General features: G+C 42.9%; 1 protein-coding gene across 1 annotated transcript in view; it reads left to right on the forward strand.

The window, feature by feature from the left end:
• Positions 1–25110, forward strand: part of LOC106810304 (neuralized-like protein 4) — a 46591-nt gene that overhangs the window by 6299 nt on the left and 15182 nt on the right. The window contains exons 6-18 of the mRNA XM_014813609.1: positions 7126–7251; positions 7553–7670; positions 9981–10072; positions 11815–12009; positions 12493–12603; positions 13178–13275; positions 14282–14432; positions 14630–14764; positions 15803–15942; positions 17358–17396; positions 18605–18739; positions 19452–19619; positions 20007–20165. Of these exons, the coding sequence (XP_014669095.1) occupies positions 7126–7251; positions 7553–7670; positions 9981–10072; positions 11815–12009; positions 12493–12603; positions 13178–13275; positions 14282–14432; positions 14630–14764; positions 15803–15942; positions 17358–17396; positions 18605–18739; positions 19452–19619; positions 20007–20165 (1667 nt within the window). The remainder of the gene's footprint in view (positions 1–7125; positions 7252–7552; positions 7671–9980; positions 10073–11814; positions 12010–12492; positions 12604–13177; positions 13276–14281; positions 14433–14629; positions 14765–15802; positions 15943–17357; positions 17397–18604; positions 18740–19451; positions 19620–20006; positions 20166–25110) is intronic.

Consider the following 25110-nt stretch of genomic DNA (forward strand, 5'->3'; position numbering starts at 1 on the left):
GAGAGATTTGTATGCTGTGGCTTTCAGCGTTTTGGGCGCGTATTTCAGATTCCTTTTGACGACGCCAAGGGTGCTGTTGGCTTTCGCACATAAACTATTGATATGTTTGTCCCACTTCAGGGTGTTAGAGAGAATTACGCCGAGATACAGAGTTGACTCAACCTCCTGGTAGAGTTCGTCTTGGATCACAGAAGTGGGGTGTAGCTCAACACAGAGCACGTGTGCTGGTGCTATTTACTACCATTTCCATTGCCATTAAGTGAAAAAAAATTCACAGGATTATGTAAGACTTTTCAGGGTAAATAAAAGAATGCCCAGACAAAAATGTTAGTGATTCTAACAATTGAATAATGAGCTGTTAACAGATACAAAGATTGAGGCACTTGGATGTGTATTTGTGCTGTGATACTAGAATAAAGAAGAAAATAAAAGATAGCACTAACACTACTGCTAGACAAAGGCTAACTCACCATTATAAACTATCCTGCTACATTATACCTGATAACATATACAGGGGTAGAAATTAACTTTTGAACAAGGGAGTTCAAAGGACTCCCTACCCTCAAAAAGAGGGAGTCTGCGGCCAAAAGAGGGAGTCCGCAGTCTAATAAAAACTAAAGATATTAACAATAACGCATGTGCTTGTTTTTAAGATTCATGCGGTTGCACGTCTGCCAAATTTTCTTTGGACATTAGCTGAAAAATACGGTAATTCCGCGAGGCCATTCTCTGGACTGAACTAGTTAGTATGGCAGAATTTTCAGGGAGTCACACGTACTCCTGCATATGTCCAATCAAGGAGTCCGACAGTAAATCGGGGAGTATTTGACTCCGGACTCCCGTTAATTTTGCACCCTGATTATATATTTAGTGTCATGAATGCGCTAGCCTATGCTAGGCAACAGAACACTACATATCTGTCACAAAGAAGCAATCTCACGGTGTACCGGATTATTTGTGCTCCCAATATCCAATAATAATTAATCTACTATTTGAGTAATAATAGTAAAATATATTTTTGATGATCAAGTTATAGTGTGGTGGTATGCTACTGATTACTAAATGTTTTTCATTTTACAATTTTGCTTCAGATAAATTCATGGAGTGGTTCTATAGAGATAGGTGTAACAACATGCGATCCAAACAACCTCCAGTTCCCTGCCAGTGCCACAGACTTCAGAGAAGGCACATGGGTGTTATCTGGTAGTTGTGTGCTTATGGTATGTAATATATTCACTAATTTGATTTACAGTATCAATATTTAAGTATGGAATGTGCTTAAGTTGCCTTATGATCAACTTTATGTTGAGTCCTAGCACAATCAAATGGATACCTTCATGCCACTAGTCAGTAGTGCATAGTTAGCTGTACCAGTAGCATCACAAAAAGCCTACATAAATGTTGCTTCAATGCAGAATGGACGGTCAATCGTGGAGGAGTATGGCTATGACCTTGATCAGTTATGTGAAGGTGACCGAGTTGGTGTTATGCGCACCAGGAGTGGCTCGCTCCACTTCTTCGTCGATGGGCAGGACTTTGGTTTAGCCGCGTCGGATATTCCTGCGAGAGTTTTTGCCGTTATCGACTTGTATGGCAAGTGTGTGCAGGTGACTGTGACAGAGACCATTGAGAGGCGTAAGTGTGAATGTAGTAGCATGGTGCATTCTTAGACATAAGGCCACAATTAAAAAAATGTTTGTTAGCCCTCACCCGACCCAGGCTGAAAAGTTTGGGTAGGTAGGTAGGCTTTTTTTTAGGTTTTTTTTTTACCAAATCACATGGTCTACATGCTCGTGTGCTGTTGGCAGATACCTGTATGTTAAAGATGTTTGTTTTGCTTGGTACAATAAATTATTGCCACAGATTTAATATAATGTAACATTGTACAATTGTAAAACTTTACAAAAGAGATAAGAAAAAAAAGATGGGAAAAAAGATCAATAAATTTTTTAGTCGCCCTTTTCGGCGAAGTTGTCGGGAGGGCAAACAAGACAAATTTTATATGGCCTATAGGTTGGGAACGACAGACTATGTTTGTTGCTAGCGATAAAAATTTAGATCATCGATCAAACTTTATTTGCTGCACCATAATCTGTATGTATGTTGAGTTAACTGCCTAGATTGCAACACCGAAATGACGAAACAGGGAGCCCAAATCCCATACAGGCATGAGGTGTTACAAGCTCACAAGCCATCCAACGCTAATCTACAGTACTAGACTACAAATACTATCGTGGCAGAAATAACACACACCTGATGACAAAAAAACTCAGTGCCTCCCATTCACTGCGCCAAGTTGCTTATAAAAGTATTTAACAATACACGTCCACTGTTTTCAAATTCTCCGATTTGTGATCAATTTGCGTTGCTCTGCAGGCAACGTCCAAGCGGGTTGAGCTAAAGATTCTACGGCCCGTTGCGTTTTTCTCATTGCACGCTGCTATCGCAATGTCGCGCTATTTACGATAATCAAGCCTAAACAATCAAATACGATTTTTTCACGACTTCTGCTTGGATCGTTTTCGAACCTGCGACTGCCTTGTCGTCACTATGCAAACATTACCCGGGGACAACAATTCCTTGCTCAACACCCTGTAGCAAACATGTGACGTCACCAAAACCAAGATCGGGCTAGTGTTTGCAAACAATAGCGTGCGTCCAGATTACCTGATTTCGCACCTCTTTCTTGTTGGCTTTAAGCAAACCGCAGCTCAAATGGAGGCAACTAGAGTTATTTGTCATAAGTAGTGTGATTATGCATTCGCCACGAATATTGCTATCTAGTACTGAGAAATAGCCGTTGGATGCGCATTGTGACCTTTATAGAGGCTTCTTTATTCATTCAGTTGAAGAAACTGTGAAAGTAGTCACAGCACACATCAGCTGTCAACGTTTTTAATTTACAATTCTAAAGAAATCAGAAAGCACTTATTCTGTCTAGAATCATATGCAAATAGCAATTAATGAGAGGCCTGGTTTCCATGGGAACAAATCACTCAAGGAGCCTCGAGCCACCTGACGAAAGACATGTGGTTCCATGACGATGCCCCTCATACAATCCAGTATGACCGCGACAGCAACACGAAGCGCCCCTAGATGAGTTCAACAAGGCGTGGTAATGACACATCTTGGCGCCCCCTACAGATAGAGAAATGTTTTGCGTAGTTTTAGATCATTGCTGCATTTTAATATTCATTTAGCGATAATATATTAATATCATTAAGAATCTATATATAATATAGAAAACCGAAGTTCTTTTCTTATCCCTCCAAAGAACCGTGGCCTGCTATTCACGCCAATCGAGCTGGGCCCTGTCTGGTCGTCGCCAAATAATGCCGCTTACTTAGAGACACAATTTTTCGATCGTAAACGTGACTTGGAGGCAAATTCCTAAAAGTTATGTTCGCCGAAGAAACTTCGTCATTCATCGAAACCCCACCAAATTTAAAGATCGCCAAATCCGCGATGCGCAACAGCGACGCCACACACCAAATCCATTGCGGCTGCGGTGTATAAACATACCAATTCACTGCGCGCGAACAGCTGTGAGCGATAAAAATTTTAAGACAAACCCCCAACAAGAGACGCTGCATTGTATGTGCGTGTATGTTTGCGCGCCCCGTTGTGTGAAATGTGGTAAGTTTGTTTTGGTGCGCGTGGTGATATGTGTTGCGCTGCCGTATGTGTGTGAATGCGGTGTGTGCTGTGTGTGTGATGTGTGTGTGGTGTTCGGTGTGCAAGATGACAACGGGAAGTGTAACCCTGCCTGCCAACCATCCATTACTTTCAAGAAACAATATCCTATCAAAAACACTCGATCTTTCTCCTTTTAAGACATTGACTATTATTGATCTTGCTAACTAGAAATGATTATTTTCAAAAATAATATATAAATAAGTGAAATTGTAAAACTAACAAAACACCCTTCATTTCCCTGAAAATTTTTTCTCAATTTAAGTAAAATTCAGATTATATATATTTAGATACAAATTTTTTTAAAACAAATACTTGATATATCTGACTCGAGTCTAAATATTTCGTTTACTGAAATACACATCTCAATAAAAGTGAGAGATAAATGGTTAAACGCGCCTATCCCAATGCAGATCGACCCACTCGAGACCCATCTGGAGATGGTAATAGCTATAATATATTATATTTTCACTTTATATAAGTGTTTTTAATGATATAAAAATGCCATAAATGTTCAGCTGATATCGTACATATCATTTATGTACATCAAAAAAACCATATGGTTTTCAGATAATAGCAGACCAGATTGTTGAATCAATGTCAGGCTCGAATAGAAGTTGCCATCACCACCTCATAAATCCGAACACGCATGAAACTTTCCAAGCAACCATGACAAACATAGAGATTCAGGTCGTAAGCATAATGGACGGTATAAACGGACTCTCTGCCCAATTTTTTGTTTTTTTTTGTTAAAAAGAGGAGCCCGCATCCAAAGGAGGAGCTGCAGCTGAAATCCAAAACAAAGATATTAACAAAACCGCATCACAGCGCTTATTTTGAAAGATCAGCTGTTGCACGCTGCCCAAATTTCTTGGACATTTGCTACACACAAAAATCTGCGAGCCCATGCTGGAACGAACTAGTTATATAGCATAATTTTCAAGGAGTCACACGGAACTCCGCCATATATGCCAAACAGAAATCGATGATAGTTTGACTCCGGACCTCGTTAATTTCGTCACGCTGCATACCATTTAGGATGTTTGCACAGCAACAGATAACCAGTAGCAGTTAATGTTTACCTCAGCCCTCCATAAATACTGTAATAGCTCTCCACAAATTTTACTTGCTTTAAATAAAAAAAAGGCCTTAATGACTGGGTAATCTTTTCTTAATTTTCACATCTCGATGTCAGATATCTAATCACATCTCACATATATATATCACATTTATTCGTATACTGATACAGACACACCTCTTTATCCGAAACACCCTTGAGACTAGACATGCGTTTCGGATTTTGAAAAATGTACTGCCAGTACAGATTATACATACCCATATATATCCTGCAAACTAGTCATACCAAACGCCAAGAGTTTTCAAGGGCCCACTGCTGAGCCTCGTACAGTACATAGTATGAGTAATGCCAAACACTTACATTAATAATTCTGCAGTGAATCGTTGCAGCCAAAACGCAGCCTTGAGTACAGATACTGCCATCAAAAAAAACTTTCGTTTTCGGACATTTAGTTCAGAATTCAATAATAGCATTGTGTGCTGATTTGTCTGCGGCATTTCTTCCTGAAGCTAACTGCTTGGTGTTGGTTGATTCAGAGGTTTACCGGTTAGCGGCAAAAAAATGTACTTATACGTACATGTAATGTTGTACAGCTCATACTGACCTGTCAGTATGCAATCAACGCGAATAAGCAAAACCAATGAAAACAACACTATGACAGTAACTCTGAAACTGAGCCGTTTTTGCAAAGTCACCGATAAAAAGACCTCCGAATAATTACCAGCATGTGCCAGTGCTGGTGAACATTTCGTGTTGTTAATGTCGGTATAAAATCTATAGCCAATAAGCAGTTAGTTCTTCATCAGTCTATTTATTGTATTAGACGTATTAAGAGCAGGAGCGACAACGTGAAATGAACAACCATGTTGTAGGTTTCACTTGGAATAGTAAACTTAACCCGTTTTTATTTTGACAATCCCTTGCGGATTCTTAATTCAGCTGTCCTACCTTGATAAATAAAAACAACCGCTGGTCCATACGACGTTCCTACGCTGAGAATTCAAGCGGTAAAAATCATGTTTGGCGAAAATAGAACTCGAGTTGCAGCTATAGCGGCGTTTAGATGTTCAGTGGTTGCTTTCGGCGCCGCTGTGTAAACGCTGACTCATGTGATTTCATTACACGAGAGTTTACTAAAATCCACGCGTAAGATCGGTCCATCACCATGGGCACAAAAGATCGAGAAAAAGGGAACCTTCCATTTTCAATGAATGACGAAATCCCCGAGGTTCCCCGAATCATCACTAAACGCAGACCGTCCGTCATCTACACCAACCTGCGTCCATTTTCCGCCAAAACTCTAGATATTGACCGCTAAACTCTCATCGGTAGGACATTCGTTGATAGACAGCGTCGGTATTATATTGTCAAAAATAAGGACCTGCTGAAGATAAACCGACAAAAATTCAAAATAAACGTTAACATTGACTAATCCACTGAAACACAAAAAGGTTGTGTTGCATTCACCCTGCGACCTCTCATACTTAAATACGTCTCTTGTTGTATAGATGGTTCACATCTGTGTGAATCATCGAGTCATACAAGTCTGAATTATCATCTTCCAGGAACAATAATGCTGGTGGGTGTTGCCTAACTTACCAAGGAAAATGGCAACCAGGTAGATAGTATGCGATTTTAACCTTCGACGTTGGTGGTGAAACATGTCAATGCTTGCTAATAACCTGTGGGAACGCTTATAATTATTTCACACAAGCATTGGTTCCAGGCAATGCCAATCCAAGCTGAGCATTGTCACAATTCCCTGTTGAAGCTGTCACCATCATGCAGACGTTTTTGATTAAACCGTTAATTTAGAGTCACTGATTTTTCTCCCATAAGGAGGAGATCGATAGGTCTAATGCGGAAGCACAATGGATCATGCATCTAACATTAATGAAGTGATCAGGTTTTGCGCCCACCGAGTGCCTAACACGTTTTTGCTCATTGATCTATGTGAGTGATATCGTAGAACGCTAGTTGCGTCACTAGATCTCACCATCATGATTATATGTCAGACAAACTTCATACAGCAAAGCACTAAAACTCGCCATTTCATCTCTACTGTCGGCTCTGGTTCTCAAACGGCTAGATGGTCGTATATTTTATTATAGACCAAACTTACAGCACGAACTATGTTTGTATAGTGTGCAATTTGCAACTTTCATACATGTCTAAATAAAGCATTTTTATGATAGATAGATAGCTTCATAATTTATATAAACTGAAAATGTATTGAAATAAACTTGTGGTTGAAAAGTAACGTTTTAAAGAAAAGTAAATTTTCAACTTGTTCTTCGTGGAAATGTAGTTGTAGTGATTGGAAATTGTTCTTGGCATTGTGACGTCGTTGATAGGCATGGCTGTGAAGGTGAAGCTTACAGACGATGACAATGTCCAGAGTATCGCTCGCACGTTTGGTGTGAACTTCGAAACCAGAGCTCAGAGTCTCTTCCAACAACTATCACAAATGTACATGACGGGTAAAGCGTATTTTAGAGTTTGAGAGTCACCGATTTCACATTTGCGAGTGTCACATATAGGCTTTGTTACAACATGTTACAATACTTACTACACACGATGCACCTGACTTATATTATAATTTCGATAAATAAATAAAATATATAAATAAATCGATCATAACCATGAACCATAAAAATAAAATAAATCGTAAACCAATCATAAATTGACCAAGTTTACCATAAAAGTTGACCTGAGATGTTATGATTGGGTGTCCGCGACGGCAGGAGAACCATGATGTATTGTCAGTGTGGTTTGTTTCAGATATACCCATGCCAGTGCTGCCCTCTCCTGACCTGGACGCAGACAGGCTACTGTTTCACCCTCACTGTGGCACTCACGCACGTGTCGTGGACGGTGGCCGGGCTGCCATCAGACCAAAGTTTGTGTGCCTCTGTTGCTCTGAATATCTCGATCAATCTCTTTACATAGCATTATCACTTGTTATGTGACTTTATTGCCAAAGATATTGATATCACTGCTGCTATAGCTTTTGATTTTTAGCTCGCCTTGACATCGTCCAGATCGAGCATTGCCATGGGTGCCGTCCGTCGTCCAATCACATTTGCTATCGGTCCCAACCAGATAACTCAGAACCGTTGATCCACAGTTTAATGCAATATCGTTTGTACTTCCTAGTGGAGATTTGAACCCATTTGGAGCACGCAGCATTAAGCCACTACATTCTAGCCACGACCCAAGTTTTGGCAAAAATGAAAATGGCCATCTAAATCAATACTCGATTTGTAAATTTGGTATAGTAATTTAAGTCTAACCTCCGCAAAACAGTTTAGCCTAATAAGAGATCGACAACGTCCTATTTACTTATTCGTCTAACGTGAACAACTCACAATCATACCAATATACAGTCGTAATATTGTTTAGACTTTGTACAGTAGTTGAACTGAATATTTTATTGTTACTCATCTGACTAGCAGATGCAGCTTGTAGAATCGCATGATCGCGCGTCCGCCGCGTCCGTTCAACAGTTGGGCACAAATCCTAAAACGCTTTGACGTATGGGATTCGAAGTCGGATGGGTAATCCGAAACACCACAATGGAATCGAAGATGGGGTCAAAGTCAAGTACAAGAGTGTTACAAAGAAGGGGGAACATTCCTCTTAACTTAAGTATAGGGAGGAAATGCAGAATTGCGCACAAATATAAACGGCTCGAACTATGCTCCGTGATAGTCGTGTATAGCATCAGGTAGAAAGCCATCACTGGGTCTCGAAATTGACGGTCACAGTCAAATCAATGTCACAGGGCAGATTTTAGACATTTCTGAAGGAGCATGGTCTGACGGAGCTATGAAACACTTTTTTGTTTCACGGTGACCTACCATTTTATTGCTTTAATTGAAAGACCAATGAAGACTTGCTGCGACATGCGAAACCGTAAGTCGTATAAACCATTTGACGCGCTCACAGGATGTAAACATGGATTTGTTACTGTTAGAAAGAATTGACCGGCCGGGTGTAGTAGAATCTATACATGCCTGACGCATAGCTACAATGTCACAGTGAAAATTTCAAAAGCTAAATTGGTTGAAGACGGTTTATGCTGCCTAAACTATACATTCTAGGCATTCTGTACTGTCAGTGTGTTTACATGTAAACATGCCAAACATCCAGTAGCCACTGCCAGTGCATGTGTGGATAGACATGTTATTTTGGCCTCGTAACTAGTTACAGGTGGCAGCTCTCTATTTCAGCTTGTAGGCTTGCATAGGTAAATGGATGTGTGCTTACTTATTCTGTCTTGCAAATAGTTGTTGCTACTACGTACGATGGGAGCTTCCATCTTTAATCTTAAGACACTTAAACGTATGCCCCATTTCGTGGCAACTTTCATAACGATCCCAACTAACATTCCTTCGAGAAGGTTCCTGATACCATCCCTGTGTCTTCCACTGTTACGGCGCGTATGTGAACGCATTTGGGACTAACAGGGTTTACTAGAATCCCACCACTCCACCACAGAGTCACCGCAGTAGACGTGAGATGAGCGCTGTCACTTCGCGGCACTTGTTTTTATTTGCACGATATTCGAAAACCAAAATGGCGATCATTTGGGCAGGCATAGCACCATCTCTCGTCAAGATTTCAGACTTCAGATCTGAAACATTTATTTTCGCATCAAAACTTATGCATATATCATTATCAAGGGTATATAATGGGAGATATGCTATATAATGGGTGTCCTTCCATATATACTCTTGCTTTATATATCCCCCCTCCTTCTTCTATCACACCCAAGGTGAGCTACAGTGTCATTGACACTTTCATTTATTGTGAGATTTTTCTTGGTGCCCATAAGTACTGTAGGACATATTAAGAAATGACCAATCATTATAATTATTTGTGTGTGAATGCGTGTACATGTCTGTAATTAATGCATATATTGTATAATAATATTTAGTACATGAAACCTAACTCTAAAATGTTGAGTTCCCTAAGTTCTGAATTAGATCTTAGATCTGGATTGTTTAACAACAAAGTAACACATCCTGCAAACAACGCTTTCAGCACCAAAACAAGAAATCAAGTCGTTAGATAGCACTAATGTTTAATTAGTGTATAATTATTATAATAATAGTGTATAATATATTAATACATTGTTATTTAATATAGTTTATAATTAACGGCACGACTAACGCTGTTTCAAACCCAGCCTCTTTTGCTTCCTCAGCGCCATCGTTGATTTCAACAACGCGGTCGTGCTAACGAATCGGCCGCTGCGGCCGAACGAGTTGTTCGAGATCCAGATAGACAATTGGGGTCGTCGACATTAGGTCAGTGTGGGGTTGGGCTCGGGGGTTGAGATCGGTGGTCTGACGTACGAACGCAGCCGCCGATTCTCGACCTTGACTTCCCGTCGACGATGACAAACGTGCGTTCGGGAACGTGGATGATGACGGGAAACGGGCGCGCTGCGGCGGCGCAAGGTGAGAGTCCATCTATAACGCACGCGATCCTCGGCTTGCGTTACAGGACAGTGATATCTCTCGAGTCGGTTGAAGTGTGTGTGGAGGATTGCGGCGCCATGCAGGTTGAGGCTGATATGGCAGAGGGACGCTATGGGTAGGGTTATTCAGATCCAGTCTAGCTGGAAAAACGACGTGCCCACTGCGTAGAGCTCGCCTGTCTTGTCTAGCCTGCCGAGGACAGGACCGGGCGATCAGACAAACCACAGTAATATACCTTAAGCCTAATAATTGCCTTTAAGTTGCCAAATGCCTTATTTTAATGAATTTCATCCCACCCAAAACTTTGAATAAAAAACGTCACGAAATTCTACAAAGGCGCCGTTAGCAGTGCCGTGGATGGGGAATGTGACGAGCCGGGCCACAGGGCGCACGCCGTTTCAGTTTGTGTTTGACGGTCGTCAGCCAAACAGATGTATGAGGAGGGCGTCCACGGGACGGTGGTAGATGGAGAGTAAGGGCATGCCTCATAGGGCGGACGCAGTTGATGATGGGAAGGATGCCGCCACGCGTGAGGGTGGTGTATGTAAGGAGGGCGCCACGTCGGTGAGGTGGTGAAGGTGAGGGGGCGCCACGCGTGAGGGTGATGATGGAGAGGGGGCGCCACGCGTGAGGGTGGTGATGGAGAGGGGGCGCCACGTGTGAGGGTGATGATGGAGAGGGGGCGCCACGCGTGAGGGTGATGATGGAGAGGGGGCGCACAGGGTGGGGTTGTGATGGAGGGGGCGCCACTCTAGTGAGGTGCATGATGGAAGGGGGCGCCACGTGTGAGGGTGATGATGGGAGGGGGCGCCACGTGTTCGAGGTGGTGTATGAGGGAGGGTGGCGGCACGTGTGAGGGTGTATGATGGAGTGAGGGGCGCCGCCAACGTTGTGAGGTGGTGATGGAGGGGGGCGCCCGTGTGCAGGGTTTGGTGATGGATGGCCATCGCTCGATGGCTGAGTGAAGAGCGGCTGAGGACCGCTCGAGCCTCTCACTCTGTCATTCGGGAACGCTGTCAACAACACAAACACAACGAGCGATCTTCTTCGCACGGTTGGAGCAAATGGTAGGAGTTATGACGCAAGGCGGACGGCACTCTGCACTTCTATGTCAACGCGCACAGCCAGGAGGACGCGCAGCCGCGACGATACCGGAACCTGTTTATCGGTGTCTCGACCTCATATGGGGACAGGCAGCGCGGAGCTCATCTCGCTCGATCACTCGGCGCGTTGTGTATAGCGACGGCTTCTCTGCTATGTGGATAGAATTATGGTGGGCTCTGATGTGTGTGTGTGTGCATGAGCATGCGTAATGTGTGTGGTGGGTGTGTAGTGCGTACATGTGGCATGTGCGTGCGCCATATGTGTGTGTGTGCGCCGGTGAATGCATGTGGGACCCCGCACCGACATCTGCCACTTTCTGTGTTGTGTACATGGTGGTGTGTCGCGTTACATGTGTGCGGGGAAGTGGCCTGTGTGTACATGTGTATGTGTGTGCGTACATGTTCATTTCACTGAGGAACTCTGCTTCAGCTCATTAAACACTACGTACATCTGCATCACTTGCAGGGCTTCCCCTGCCTCCTGTTGCTAAGGTAACAACCACGAGCAGCAGTAGCGTTGGCACGGACAGAGAGGAGGCGGTGAACTCCTCCTCCACGCAGGCATCTCAGCTTCTTTTCCATCAGCAGCATGGGAAGAATGCTGTCATCACCGCAGGAGGCCTGACCGCTTCCCGGCCAAACGCACACGGTTAGCAATGATGCCTAATGTTTCAAGTTTTGATGTCGGTTGTAAGTGTGTGCATCTATGTGGCAGTAATTGTGTAAATGTTCGGTGGTTCTCAACCATATCAGTACCTCTTGACACATGAGTTCCTGGTGACGGCTAAATGTATTTATGTGTGTAACTGTAGAGGCACCAAAGGTAACCAGTGCAATTCATGTGAACTCGCTCTTGAGTGAGGACTTTTATAATGGCTAGGCAATGTTGACCATCAAGAAAGTGTCGACTTATGCCCGATTGTACCTCCACCCGTCACACTCCCTACTGCACCCCCATAACCCTTATTTGAGAAGATTCCTTCGATTGGATACCCATGGTAGAGTGAGAATGTCAATCTTAATAAGGTCGTTGCCTGCGCAGCGATGTGTGCATGTAAGTATCGAGTCAGTAGCTCGGGAGTTATCCACATTTTCTATGTGCAGGTGAGTTAACTGTGTTTTCTATATGCAGGTGAGTTTAACGATGCCATCGTGATGTCAAATCGTCCTCTGGGAGATGGAGAGGTTTTCGAAGTCATGATTGAGAAGATGGTTGAGCGATGGTCTGGTTCTATAGAAGCAGGTGAGTGCGATGTTAGAGTGTGGACCCAGCAGAACTCATTCGCATTTTATTTAGAAGGACACTGTGATTACGAGTGGTCGGAGTTGCATTTGCTCTCCCTCGTGCTTCTTGTGATGACACTCATATGCATTTTAAATACAGGGAGTGCCAGACTTACAAATATTTGACTCACGAAGATCCGGACTTTATTGCCCTGACTTTATATTTAATTTAATATCTGCAAACTCTACGACTTATAACGCACACGTATGAACCAAAACCAACGTTTCACAAATCGATGCAGTTGAAGTTATGAGCGAAAACTGAACTGATTGCGTTCATGACACGGCGATCCCCTGTACGTATGTATTTCTCGGCTATAACACTAGCTATCGATAATCAGATCTTCCTCTCCCTCTCTCGCTCTCTCGCGCCCTGTCTCTCTCTCTCTCTCTCTCTCTCTCTCTCTCTCTCTCTCTCTCTCTCTCTCTCTCCCTCCCTCCTCTCTCTCTCTCTCTCTCTATCTCTCTCTATCTCTCTTTCCACCCACTCACTCACTCACTCTCACTCTCTCTCTCTCATCGCTGCGTCGCAGGCATGACGACGATCAAACCGGATGAGCTGGAGTTCCCCAACACGATGACGGACATCGACTATGAGACGTGGATGCTAAGCGGGTCGGCCATCATGCAGGTGAGGTCACGGGGCAGCGATGGCCACAGCAGGGTTTCTGCCATGAGTGTAAACGTATTAGTCGGGCAGCCGTGATTTGCACGGTCAGTTTTGAGGAAACTGCACGGCAAAAAATGCGTAGCACGGCCTAAAATATTGTTCTAAAGCCGTGTACATTGTAAAAATTTCACTCCCAAATAATTTTTCTCTGCATTCCTACATTACTCATTCCTGGCTAATACCCTGAGGAGGGTAAATGGGTAAAGTTCCATACCCAAAAATATTTCTAGGGTATGAGTCCATACCCAAAATTACAAGTAAAAAAATTACACGGGGCAGCGATGGACGCCACAGGGTTTCTGCCAGGAGTGTAAAAGGGTAAAATTGCATACCCAAAAATATTTGTAGGGTATGGGTCCATACCCAAAATTACAAGTAAAAAAACTACATGGGTCAGCAATAGCCGCCTGTAAAACCATTGATGTCAGGCGATGGTTCGATTCTAGATAATCGGTCAGTGCAGATGTGTAGCTTACAAAGTCACGTTAATATTTTTCGTTTAATGTGCATTGTTAATAGTGCGTAAAAAAGCTGAGCAAAGAGAAGAAAGGGGTCTAAATTGGGCAAACGGAGCGTGTGGGCGTAGGTTAGGCAAAGACGGAAAAGGCAAGCTAAAAACAAGCTATGCAAAAACTGTAATGTTGCTGCAAAGGAAGAGCAGTTCTTGTCCGTTATTTAATTTAGCGCATGATTTTCATTCCTGTACTAATCAGGAATAGATATACTAGGTACACTTATAATATTGTGGTAACTGTATTGAAAATGCAGTTTGATGCAATTTGAAATTCATAATGTTTATCTTATTTATATTAAATCGAAAAACCTTCATCCTGTCCTGTTCAGTAGAGGTGTATTCTCTGTAAATAGAATGTATAACATGAATGAATATGAATATTACATATGAATAGTAATGTATTTACATCACAATAATTATAATTTCAAAGCGAATCTTCCATTTCATTGTCAGGATGGGTCGACCATCAGAAATGGCTATGCCTGTGACCTTGACACGCTCACTGTGGGGTCGCGCATTGGTATGTCCCGCCTCAGTGATGGCACGCTACACTACTACGTCGATGGTGCTGATATGGGCGTCGCCTGCGTTGACATTCCCTCAGGTGCGACTTCTATCTACCCAGTTACCCAGTGCCGTTTTTGTCGTTTCGCTTTGATTCATTTGAACGATCACATTGGCATTTTGCTCTCGATAATTCATTTGTTTATTCAATTCACCGAGTTTATTCATCCCATTGGAAATATCGTCTCGTCATCTGCGTTTTGTGTGTCAATGATATTACTAATTTTGCCAGCACAGGTGTGTATGCGGTTGTGGATCTGTACGGACAGTGCGCGCAGGTTTCAATCAAGAGTGAGACGACCAGGGTGCAGCCAGAGAACCACAGTCGCGCTGCGATAGACTCTGACCCACCCTCCGTGCCATTCATCACAGGTGCGCGCCGACTCATTGCAGAATAATCCTACGTTATTACAGGGGTAGAAATTAACTTTTGAACAGGGGAGTCCAAAAGACTCCCTGCCCTCAAAAAGAGGGAGTCCGCAGCAAGATGAGGGAGTCCGCAGTCTGAAGTTCAAAACTAAAGCATAACAACAATAACGCAGGTGCTTATTTTGAAGATTTATACGATGCACGTCTGCCAAATTTTCTTTGGATATTCGCTGAAAAAATACGATAATTCCGCGAGGCCGTGCTCTGGAACGAACGAGTTAGTATGGCAGAATTTTCAGGGAGTCACACGGACTCCTGCATTTGTCAAACCAGGGAGTCCGACAGTAAATCAGGGAGTTTTTTGACTCCGGACTCCCGTTAATTTTGCACCCTGTTATTATATTGACACATTTTCTGCAGAAATGAGGTTGCACTCTTCAGTCAAGTTTCTGCATGAAGTACAAATGTTTCAACACGGCACTAGTAAAGCATACACTGTGTGTAAAGTCTGAAAAATTTCCAACGTCTATTCACGTCCCAGCATCTCACAGATTCCATAAGATAATAAAGTACCTCGTAAAAAAGCGTGGAATAGACTAGAGTGGAACGTGGCATTTATTGGGTTACATTTTGACCAGGGGACCCTTAGACAGAGATGCCAACCACTACGATTTATCCGTATTTTATACGAATTTCTATTCCTTTTGCACCACTACGACCAGTTTGTATCAAACTACGAATTTCACTGTGATCGAAAAAGAATTTTTTTTTGTCAATTATTGTCATTTTTTGTCAATTTATTGTCATTTTTGACTCTCTGCAAATGCAGGAAATTGCATCTCAGAATCAAAAAATTTTCCGGGGGTCATGCCGGACCCCCCTAACAAACTCGGGTCACTACGTCACCCTCAAACTACTAATTTGATAGCCAGAAACTACAGATTGCACGAAATATGTGTTGGCATCTCTGCTTAGATTTTGTAAGGTCACGGTTAATTTATGCGACATGGTCACCGAGTGATCACTCATTGTGCATTGCAGAGATCTCTCATCGATTCAGCATGTGCTGTGGGAAACACATACTGCTGAAGAACAGTGCGTGTACGGCAATCCGCAGTAAGAGCTATGACCACGGGCTTGTGTTCAGCGCACAGCCGATGCGACTCGACGAGATATTTGAGGTACACACGTTTGTGTTGTGTGTGGGAGTTTAGCTGTGTGTGTGTGTGTGTGTGCGGTGCGTGGTGCGTGAGGCTGTGCGTGACGTGCGTGCGGTGCGTGCGGTGCGTGTCGCCCGCGCGCGTGCGTGCGTGCGTGGCGTGCGTGCGTTGCGTGGTTTGTGATTGGGTGTAGGTGAGTTTAGTGTTTGTGTATGTGCGTTGTGCGTGCACGTGCGTGTTTTGTGTGTATGTGCGTTGCGTGTGTTTCGTGGTGCATGCTAGTGTGCGTGCATGGTTGTGGGTTTGTCGGGGTTGTAGTGTGTGTGCATGCGTGGGCCGTGTTCCTTAACTTACAGATATACTAATATATATATATAGAAAATCCAAGTGTTCCGTCGTACCGGGATTGTTCCCGGTGCGACATGGCTGGTCCCGGCTGCCGTTAGAGTCCAGAGTCCCCTCCCGGTCGTTAAATTTTTCAAGCTATTTTAAAATTCGTGAATCAGTAATTAATAATCTTGATCCGTGGTTGTTGATTATCTCTGATTCCACGACAATTAATAAGGCACAACAACATGAATTAGATTTTATTTTAATTTTATTACTTTATAAAAAATCGGTGGTGCGCCACTCGACAAAAACACTGTCGCAGCCTGCCACAACCTTTTCTTTACTGTTTTGACGCACGCGAAAAAACAAGGCGATGGACCATTTATCACAAGTGATTCCTTTCTTGGATTTCCAATTGGGCTCCTGAGTCCAATAAACTATATATATATATTATCAAGAGCGAATATAAGAATGGAAGATTACAACGCGTGAATGCCCTGAAACCATGTATGGCACTAGTATTAGTATATAGAATTTGCCGTTTCATTTTGACGATTCTTTGCGTTTATTGATTACTGTCCTAACCTTATTAATATAAAAACGTTGTCATCCGGTGCCTCCTCGCTGAAGATAATGAGCAGGTGAAATTAGGTGATTATTGCGCGAAACGACTCGCAGATCCTGTTTGACTGGCTGACAGCTCGCTTTGTGGCCAATTGTGCTGTTTGCTTCCCGCGTCGCCCCCGCTGACTGGTAGCGCTTGGTTAGCGGCTGATATTACGTCCATGTATACAGAGGTTACTAATCCAGGTGAGGTGGGCACATGGTGGGGGTCATCGCTATGGCAATCTTACGACGTCATATCATTCCATTTGTCAATCATTGACGGAACACGCGGAGGTTTCCCAAAGTTATCTCAACAGCAGAGGCGTCAGCAGGCTATTCTCGATAATAAATGGGGGAAGTTTATTTTCTATTCACTAATTTACTGCAAATGGTTTCAGTGATTTCCACCGTTGTGTAGCTTTCCTTTGTAATATCGCTTTGATATAATTACATTAGCATCGAATAGTTGATAAAAGAGATTCGCGTTTGTTTCTTCTTAGATTCAGATCGACTCCGTCTCGCAGGCACGTGGGCAGGCTGTATGCAAGCTCCGGCCAAATGTCACCACGTATGCATAATACAACGATGTCGATGCCGCACCGTGAAAACCTGCCGTGACACGCCCCTCACTCGCGACCTTCGGTCAAAGGTACCTGAGGTGATGATCAGTCGTCGCCCGGGTCAGCAAAAACAATGTGGCGATACATTGAGAACTTTTTGCGCCTTCGCTGGAGCGCATCGAGGCGGAACACAACGGCGTCGGCTGTGATGGTGTGCTCGACCGCGGAACCCTGATGTTCTAAACTCTGAGGACATGGGGTCGGCAAGCGAAAACATTTACCAAAAGGTACCGATAGTTTCCAGGAGATTTATATAATAGCAAGGAGACGAAAGAGAAGAGAAGGCATGGTGATAATATCCTGATTGATCTGAGTGTGATTTACCCCAGAGATAATATATAATATGAGAAGAAGAAGAGAAGGCATGGTGAATCACGCAGTTACATATTCAAAATATACTAGTTAATTATTGGTTATTGATATGACTAGATAATCCACGGGAAGGCGTGGCCATTGCGCACATAAAAAATAGCAAGATACCGGTAATTTTATAATGTATAATAAACTCAATTAAGGGACGTGTCTTTTTTTTTTTCGTGTTGTCGCATTTCTATATTTCTTATAACAATTATTTGATCAAATTGGACTGTGATAATTATTATCAGAGGGTAAAACTTCACTAGGTTAAACAAACTGTCGCAGATTATAAACGATTCGTAAATGTGGCAAGTAAAGGTAAATGTGGCAGTAACGGTAAATGTGGCAGTAAAGGTAAATGTGGCAAGTACGGTTATCTGTGGGAGTAGATAGGTAATGTGGCAAGTAAGCGGTAAATGTGGCACGTAAAAGGTAATGTGGCAAGTAAAGAGTAATATGTGCAGTAAGTGTAAATTGGGCAAGTATAAGTGTAAATTGTGGAGTGAATGGTAAAGGTGGCAAGTAAAGGTAAATGTGGCAAGTAAAGGTAAATGTGGCAAGTAAAGGTAAATGTGGCAAGTAAAGGGTCGATAAAGTTAAAGACATGAACATAATAAATATTTATTAATAATAATTCAATGAAAGTTAATATTGAGTATGTTGAATTAATGCTAACCTTAGCTTAACGAAACTGACTTGTGTCTATGACTAGTTAACTATATGTATTTGCACTGCTCTGTTTATCATGGTTTTTGTGTTGAAATTTTCAGAAAGTTCATGCTGTGGTGGATGTGTTTGGCATCGTCGACACGATCACCGTAACAAGCGCGTCCATTACCCACATCCCCGCCAGTCCTCGCGGCGGCGCTCCACTCGTACACTTCCTCAAACGCGAAACATTCGACGTGAGTACCGCCATCCGAAATCCCTGCAGAGCCCCGGTGGAGATAGATGTAGATAGCCCGTGGTTTCAGTAGTTTAATAGATTATACAGTACACAATTTATTATCCAAACCCCTTGGGACCAGACACGGTTTGGAATTCGGAATTTTTCTAAATTACTAGAAAAACTGAAAATTACTAGCTAGTAATGAAAACCAAGTTTTCAAGAGGCCCACTGCTGTACCGGTACAGTACAATATGTATGAGTAATGCCAAACACTTTATTTGTTAATATTTCTGCAGCGAACCTTGTGCAGCCAAACGCGAGCTTTGGTGTGCAGACGACCTTCACGAAAAAACTCGGTTTTCTGAGCTTTTCGGTTTTCAGAATTTCGGATAATAGATTGTGTACTGTAATAGTGATTCTTAATCTCTGCGTTGTAATGTTAAAGTACTCACTCCAGTGACTTACTGCACACTAATTTCTAGTCCATCGGTAGGTGTAGTCAAGGTGCCAAGCTAACACATAAACAGAATTAATTTGGTTTGTACCGACAAAAACATTGAGAACCATTGCTCTGTGGAAACGTATTAAACTTAAATGGAAATAAATGGTTTAGATTACGTAATTGGTCATTTGTATCTGATCAGTTCTTTAGAATTATTGTGAATTTATCTACTTTTTACTAATTTTTCAGTGTATCATGTGGTATTGTGTTGTGTCTTGGTGTCTAGGATGAAGGGGACATTGACACCAAAGGCCAGCCATTCGTGGAGTTTCACAACCACCATGGCAATCACATTCGTCTGTCCAACAACAACCGCACAGCAACGAGAATAGCCAGCTACAACAATGGCATCATACTGTCGAGTAAACCCCTGCAGCCGCTGAAACTGTTCGAGGTAAGATCTCTGCTGATGAGTTAATCTCACCACTGACCACAGGGATCAGTTGACCATCTGACATTCGACCATAGTTCCAAGTTAACTGCACGTCAGTGTTGGTCACAGGTGTCAGCCAACTGCATGATTATTTACACATCTTTTTTGTGTAAATATTGGTTTTTGTGGTATTTGGTTTTTGTTGTGTGTGTGTGTGTGTGCTCGTGGGTGTGTGTGTGTGTGCGCGCGCGCGTGTGCGTGTGCGTGTGCGTGTGCGTGTGCGTGTGCGTGTGTGTGTGTGTGTGTGTGTGTGCTCGTGGGTGTACATGCGTGTGTGTGTTATACACACACGTGCATAATATTGAGGAGACAAATGAAGAGCTCTTACTTGGTTTCCCTGTCGTTCAGGTGAGCGTTGACAGAGTCAACCCGGGATGGATGTCCGGTCTAGTCATCGGTGTAGTAGGAACACCGCCAGAGAAGCTGGAGCTTCCACCGACCGCCCCTGCAGTGAAGGGTCTCTCGTGGCTGGTGCAGGGTAGCTCAATATTCCACAACGGCGTCAAGGTGCGTGACCAGCGACTAGTTTTCCACACACAACCTAAATAATAACACCAATAGGAGTAGCACCAACAGTAACAGCAGTAGCACCAACAGTAGCAGCAGCAGTAGCAGTAGCAGCAGTAGTAGCAGCAGCAGCACCAATTGCCGAAAACCGACTCGAGATCCCTGTTTGCTGCGACAGTCGCTTTGTGGCCAGTGTGTTGCTTCCGGTCGCCGCTGTGTAGCGCCATGGTAGCGCTGACTCATTACGTCAGTACTACAGAGGTTACTACATCCAGCGTGAGGTGGGCACAGGTGGGGGTCATCGCTATGGCAATCATTAACAGACGTCATTCATTCCATTTGTCAGTCATTGACGGAAACACGCGAGGTTTCCCAAAGTTATCTCAAAGCAAGAGGCAGTCAGCAGGTATCTCGATAAATAAAATGGGGAAAGTTTATTAATTTGACTAATACTGCAACATGGTTTCAGCATTTCACCGTTGTACGCTCTCTTTCTTAATATACGCTCTTGATATAATTAACAAATGCGTCAATAGTTGTAAAAGAGATTCGCGTCGTTTCTTCTAGATTCAGATCGACTCCGTCTCGCGGCAGTGGGCAGGCTGTATGAAGATCGGAGTCACCACGTATGCAATCAACGAGTCGATGCCGCGCGAAAACCTGCCCGCGACAGCCTCGCACCTCGCCGACCTCAGGTCAAAGGTCACCTGGGTGATATCAGGGTCGCGGGTCAGCAAAAACAATGTGGCGATACATGAGAACTTTGCGCCTTCGCTGGAGCGCATCGAGGCGAACACACGGGTCGGCGTGATGGTGTGCTCCGACGGAACCCTGCACCTGTTCCTCAACTCTGAAGACATGGGCGTGGCAGCGACAAACATACCAAAGGTACCGATAGTTCCCGGAGATAATAATAATAATAATAAGAAGAAGAAGAAGAAGAAGGCATGGTGATCACCGCCATAAACATAGCAAATATACTAGTAATTCTTGGTGATAATGATAATAATAATAAGAAGAAGAAGAAGAAGAAGAAGAAGAAGGTATGGTGATCACCGTCATAAACATATCAAAGATACTAGTAATTCTTAGTGATAATGATAATAATCACGGGAAGGCCATTGCAGCCATAAACATAGCAAAGATACTAGTAATTCTTTAATGTATAATAAATACATAATTAAGGTTATAGTGTCTCTTTTTTTTCGTGTTGTCGCATTTTATATTTACTCATAAAATTATTTGATCAAATGGCTGTGATAATTATTATCAGGTGAAATTCTAAGGTTTGTAGGCAAACTGTGACAGATATAAAACGATTCGTAAATGTGGCAAGTAAAGGTAAATGTGGCAAGTAAAGGTAAATGTGGCAAGTAAAGGTAAATGTGGCAAGTAAAGGTAAATGTGGCAAGTACGGTTATCTGTGGGAGTAGATAGGTAATGTGGCAAGTAAGCGGTAAATGTGGCACGTAAAAGGTAATGTGGCAAGTAAAGAGTAATATGTGCAGTAAGTGTAAATTGGGCAAGTATAAGTGTAAATTGTGGAGTGAATGGTAATTGTGGCAAGTAATAGGTAAATGTGGAAAAGTAAGGTAAATGTGGCAAGTAAGGTAAATGTTGGCAAGTAAGGGTCGATAAAGTTAAAGAATGAATAATAAATATTTTTAGTATATCAATTGAGTTTTTGAGTATGTTTGATTTAATGCTCTTAGCTTAACGAAATGACTTGGTGTCTACTGACTAGTTACTATACTGTTATTTGCACTGCTCTGTTTTATCATGGTTTTTGTGTTGAAAATTTCAGAAGTTTCATGCTGGTGGTGGACTGTGCTTTGGCTATCGTCGACACGATCACGTAAGCAAGCGCGTCCGTCCGCACATCCCCGCAGTCTCGCGGACGGTGCAGCTGACCATCGTACACTTCCTCAGAACTGCGAAACATTCGGACGTGAGAGTACCGCTCTTCCGAATCCTGCGAGCACGATTTGGAGATAGATGTAGATAGCCACGTGGTTTCAGTGTTTATAGATTATACAGTACACAATTTATTATCCACAACCCTTAGGGACGAACGGTTCTGGGATTCGGGAATTTTCTTAATTCTGAACACTGAAATTACTGCTAGATAATAAAAACAAGTTTTTATAGCGGCCCAGATGCTTGTACGGATACAGTCAATATGTATGCAAGTAATGCCAACCTTAATATTTCGTAAGTGACCTTGTGCAGCCAACGCGGCTTGGAGTGTGCAGACGGACATTCAAGAAAAACGGTTTTCGTTGCGGCTTTTTCGAGTTTTTCAGAATTCATGGATATAGATTTGGTGTACTGTAATAGTGTTCTTATCTGCTGCGTTTGTAATGTTAAAGTACTCACTCAGTTGACTTACTGTTACACTTATTCTGTCCATGCGGGTTTAGGTGTAGTCAAAGGTACAAAGCTAACCTCAATAAACAGATATTAATTTGGTTTTGTCGACAAAAACATTGTAGAACCATTGCTCTGCTGAGCTATTAACTTAATGAGATAAGTTAGATTAGTAGTTGTATTTGTATTGATCAGTTTCTTTAGAATTATGTGTGAATTTATCTACTTTTTACTTATAATTTTCAGGATGTCTTCATGTGGTATTGTGTTGTGTTTGTGTCTAGGATGACGGGACATCGACACAAGGCCAGCATTCGTGGGTTTCCACACCATGGCAATCACATTCGTCTGCATCCAAACAGCACCGCACACAGCACGAGATAGCCGCTTCACATGCATATTGTCGAAGTAACCTGCAGCCCGCTGAAATGTTCGAAGGTAGATCTTGCTGATGTAAGCCTAATCCGAGAGATGCCAACCTGATGATTTTGCTGTTTTTATTACGATTTCTTTCTTTTGACCACTACCCGTTTGTATCAAACCACGATATTTCACAAAAAATTTTGGTCATTATTTGTTATTTTTTTGTCATTTATTGTATTATTTGACCCCAGAATGCGAGGAATTGCTCTCAGAATCAAAAATTGGCGCGGGTGGGGGGCCATGCGGACCCCTAGCACTCGGCGGTCATACGTGACCCTCAACTAATAAATTTGAATGGCAGAAATAGATTCTTTCAATATGTGTTGGCAATCTTGCTTATTCTCACCCCCTTGGAACAGGTCTCAGTTGACTCTGCCATTGACATATAGTTCACGTTGCTGCAGTGTCAGTGTTGGTACCAGGGTGTCAGCACTGCCATGATTATTACATTTTTTTGTGGTAAATATTGCGTTTTATTGTGTGTGTGTGTGTGTGTCGTGAGGTGGTTATACACCACGTGCATACTATGAAGAGGCAATGAAAGCAGCTTTGTTTGGTTTGCCCTGTCTTCAGATTGTGAGGTTGACAGAGAGTCGACCCGGGATGGATGTACCGGTCTACGTCATCGGGTAGTAGGCACGCGAGAAGCTGGAGTTTTCGCGAACGCGGGACTTGCAGTTAAGGGTTCTTCTCGTGCTTGGTGCAGCGGATAGCTCATTATTAACACGGCCAGATATCAAGGTGCGTTGCCCGCGATAGTTTTCACACAACACGTAAATATACAACTATTAGGGTTGCACCACAGTAACCAGCAGTGCAAACTGTGCACCAACAAGTGGCAGCAGCGTAGCAGTAGCAGTGCCCAGTAGCAGGTAACACCACGTAGTAGGCAGGCAGACACAACGTACAGCAGCAGTTAGCCAGTTAACACCAAACACGTAGTAGCGCAGTAGGACAACAGTAGCAAATAGGCAAGTAACAACAACAGCCACCACACAGTAGCAGTAGCAGTAGTACCACAGTAGACAGCAAGTCGCACCACTAGTAAGCACAGCAGTAGTTGTGCTGTGATGTGACGTTGCATCACTGTTCTATATGACATATGATGTTAAATGATTACATGCTCTGAAAATATTTAGAGATCGATTAAATCTACACGCAAGGTTGCATGGTCTGCCTTGGGCACGGGATGTCCCCCGTTGTCAGCGATGTAAACCGTATAATTTTCACTGCATGCAGTAGGGTGCGGTGAAGTAGCAACACTGTAATGACGATGCGCGTTTAAATTCTTTCGAGATCTCCTGCGGACCGTGATTGGAAAGGTCGGTAGCATTCAGTCCCACGGCGATACGTGCTCGGCAATGTCTTTCATGCGGATAGTGTAGTTAATTTTCTAAGTATACAGTACTTTTTACGTTAGGCGTAGGCCAATGGTAGGTTAGGTGTTAGTTGGTAGGTAGTTCTATGTGTAGCGTAATTAGTTGTAGCCGTAGTGAGTGTGCGTAGTTAGTGCTTAGCGTAGTTAGTTAGTGTGTGTAGTGTAGGTTAGGTTCAGTGGTAGTGTAGTTGTGTAGGTAGATCTAGCTAGTATGCGTTAGTTTAGTGTGCGTAGTTAGGTGTAGGTTAGTTGTGTAGCATGTTGTGTCAGTGTGGCCAAAAATACACCTTAATCTGTGTGTACTTTTTGCTACATTACGATACATCGCTTAACTGTCTGTCACTTATATATCGCTATATATTACATTAAAATATATTTTGTACACTACATTACGTCGCTTAACATACTATAAATTATAATTACCAATAAATCAGGGAATACCAGTGCCGAATTAAGTGAGTCGAGGTCCAAATTACTCCCTGATTTTACTGTCGGACTCCCTGATTTTGACATGTTATGTGTAAGAGGTTCGGTGTGCTTCCTGAAATTTTTTTTTTCTGCCCTAACTAAGTTCAAGTTCCAGAGCCCAGGCTCGCGGAATTATCGAATTTCTTTCCAAGCAAATGCGCCAAAAGAAACTTTGGAAGCGGTGCACTGATGAATGTCTCAAAATAAGCACTGAATGCAGTATTTTAATATCTATTTGTTTTTGAAACTTCGACTGAGGCTCCCTCATTTTTGCTGCGACTCCCTCTCATCTCCCCACTTGAGGGACAG

The sequence above is a fragment of the Priapulus caudatus genome, unplaced genomic scaffold (genome assembly GCF_000485595.1).
Source record: "Priapulus caudatus unplaced genomic scaffold, Priapulus_caudatus-5.0.1 Scaffold430, whole genome shotgun sequence".
Taxonomy (NCBI): domain Eukaryota; kingdom Metazoa; phylum Priapulida; class Priapulimorpha; order Priapulimorphida; family Priapulidae; genus Priapulus; species Priapulus caudatus.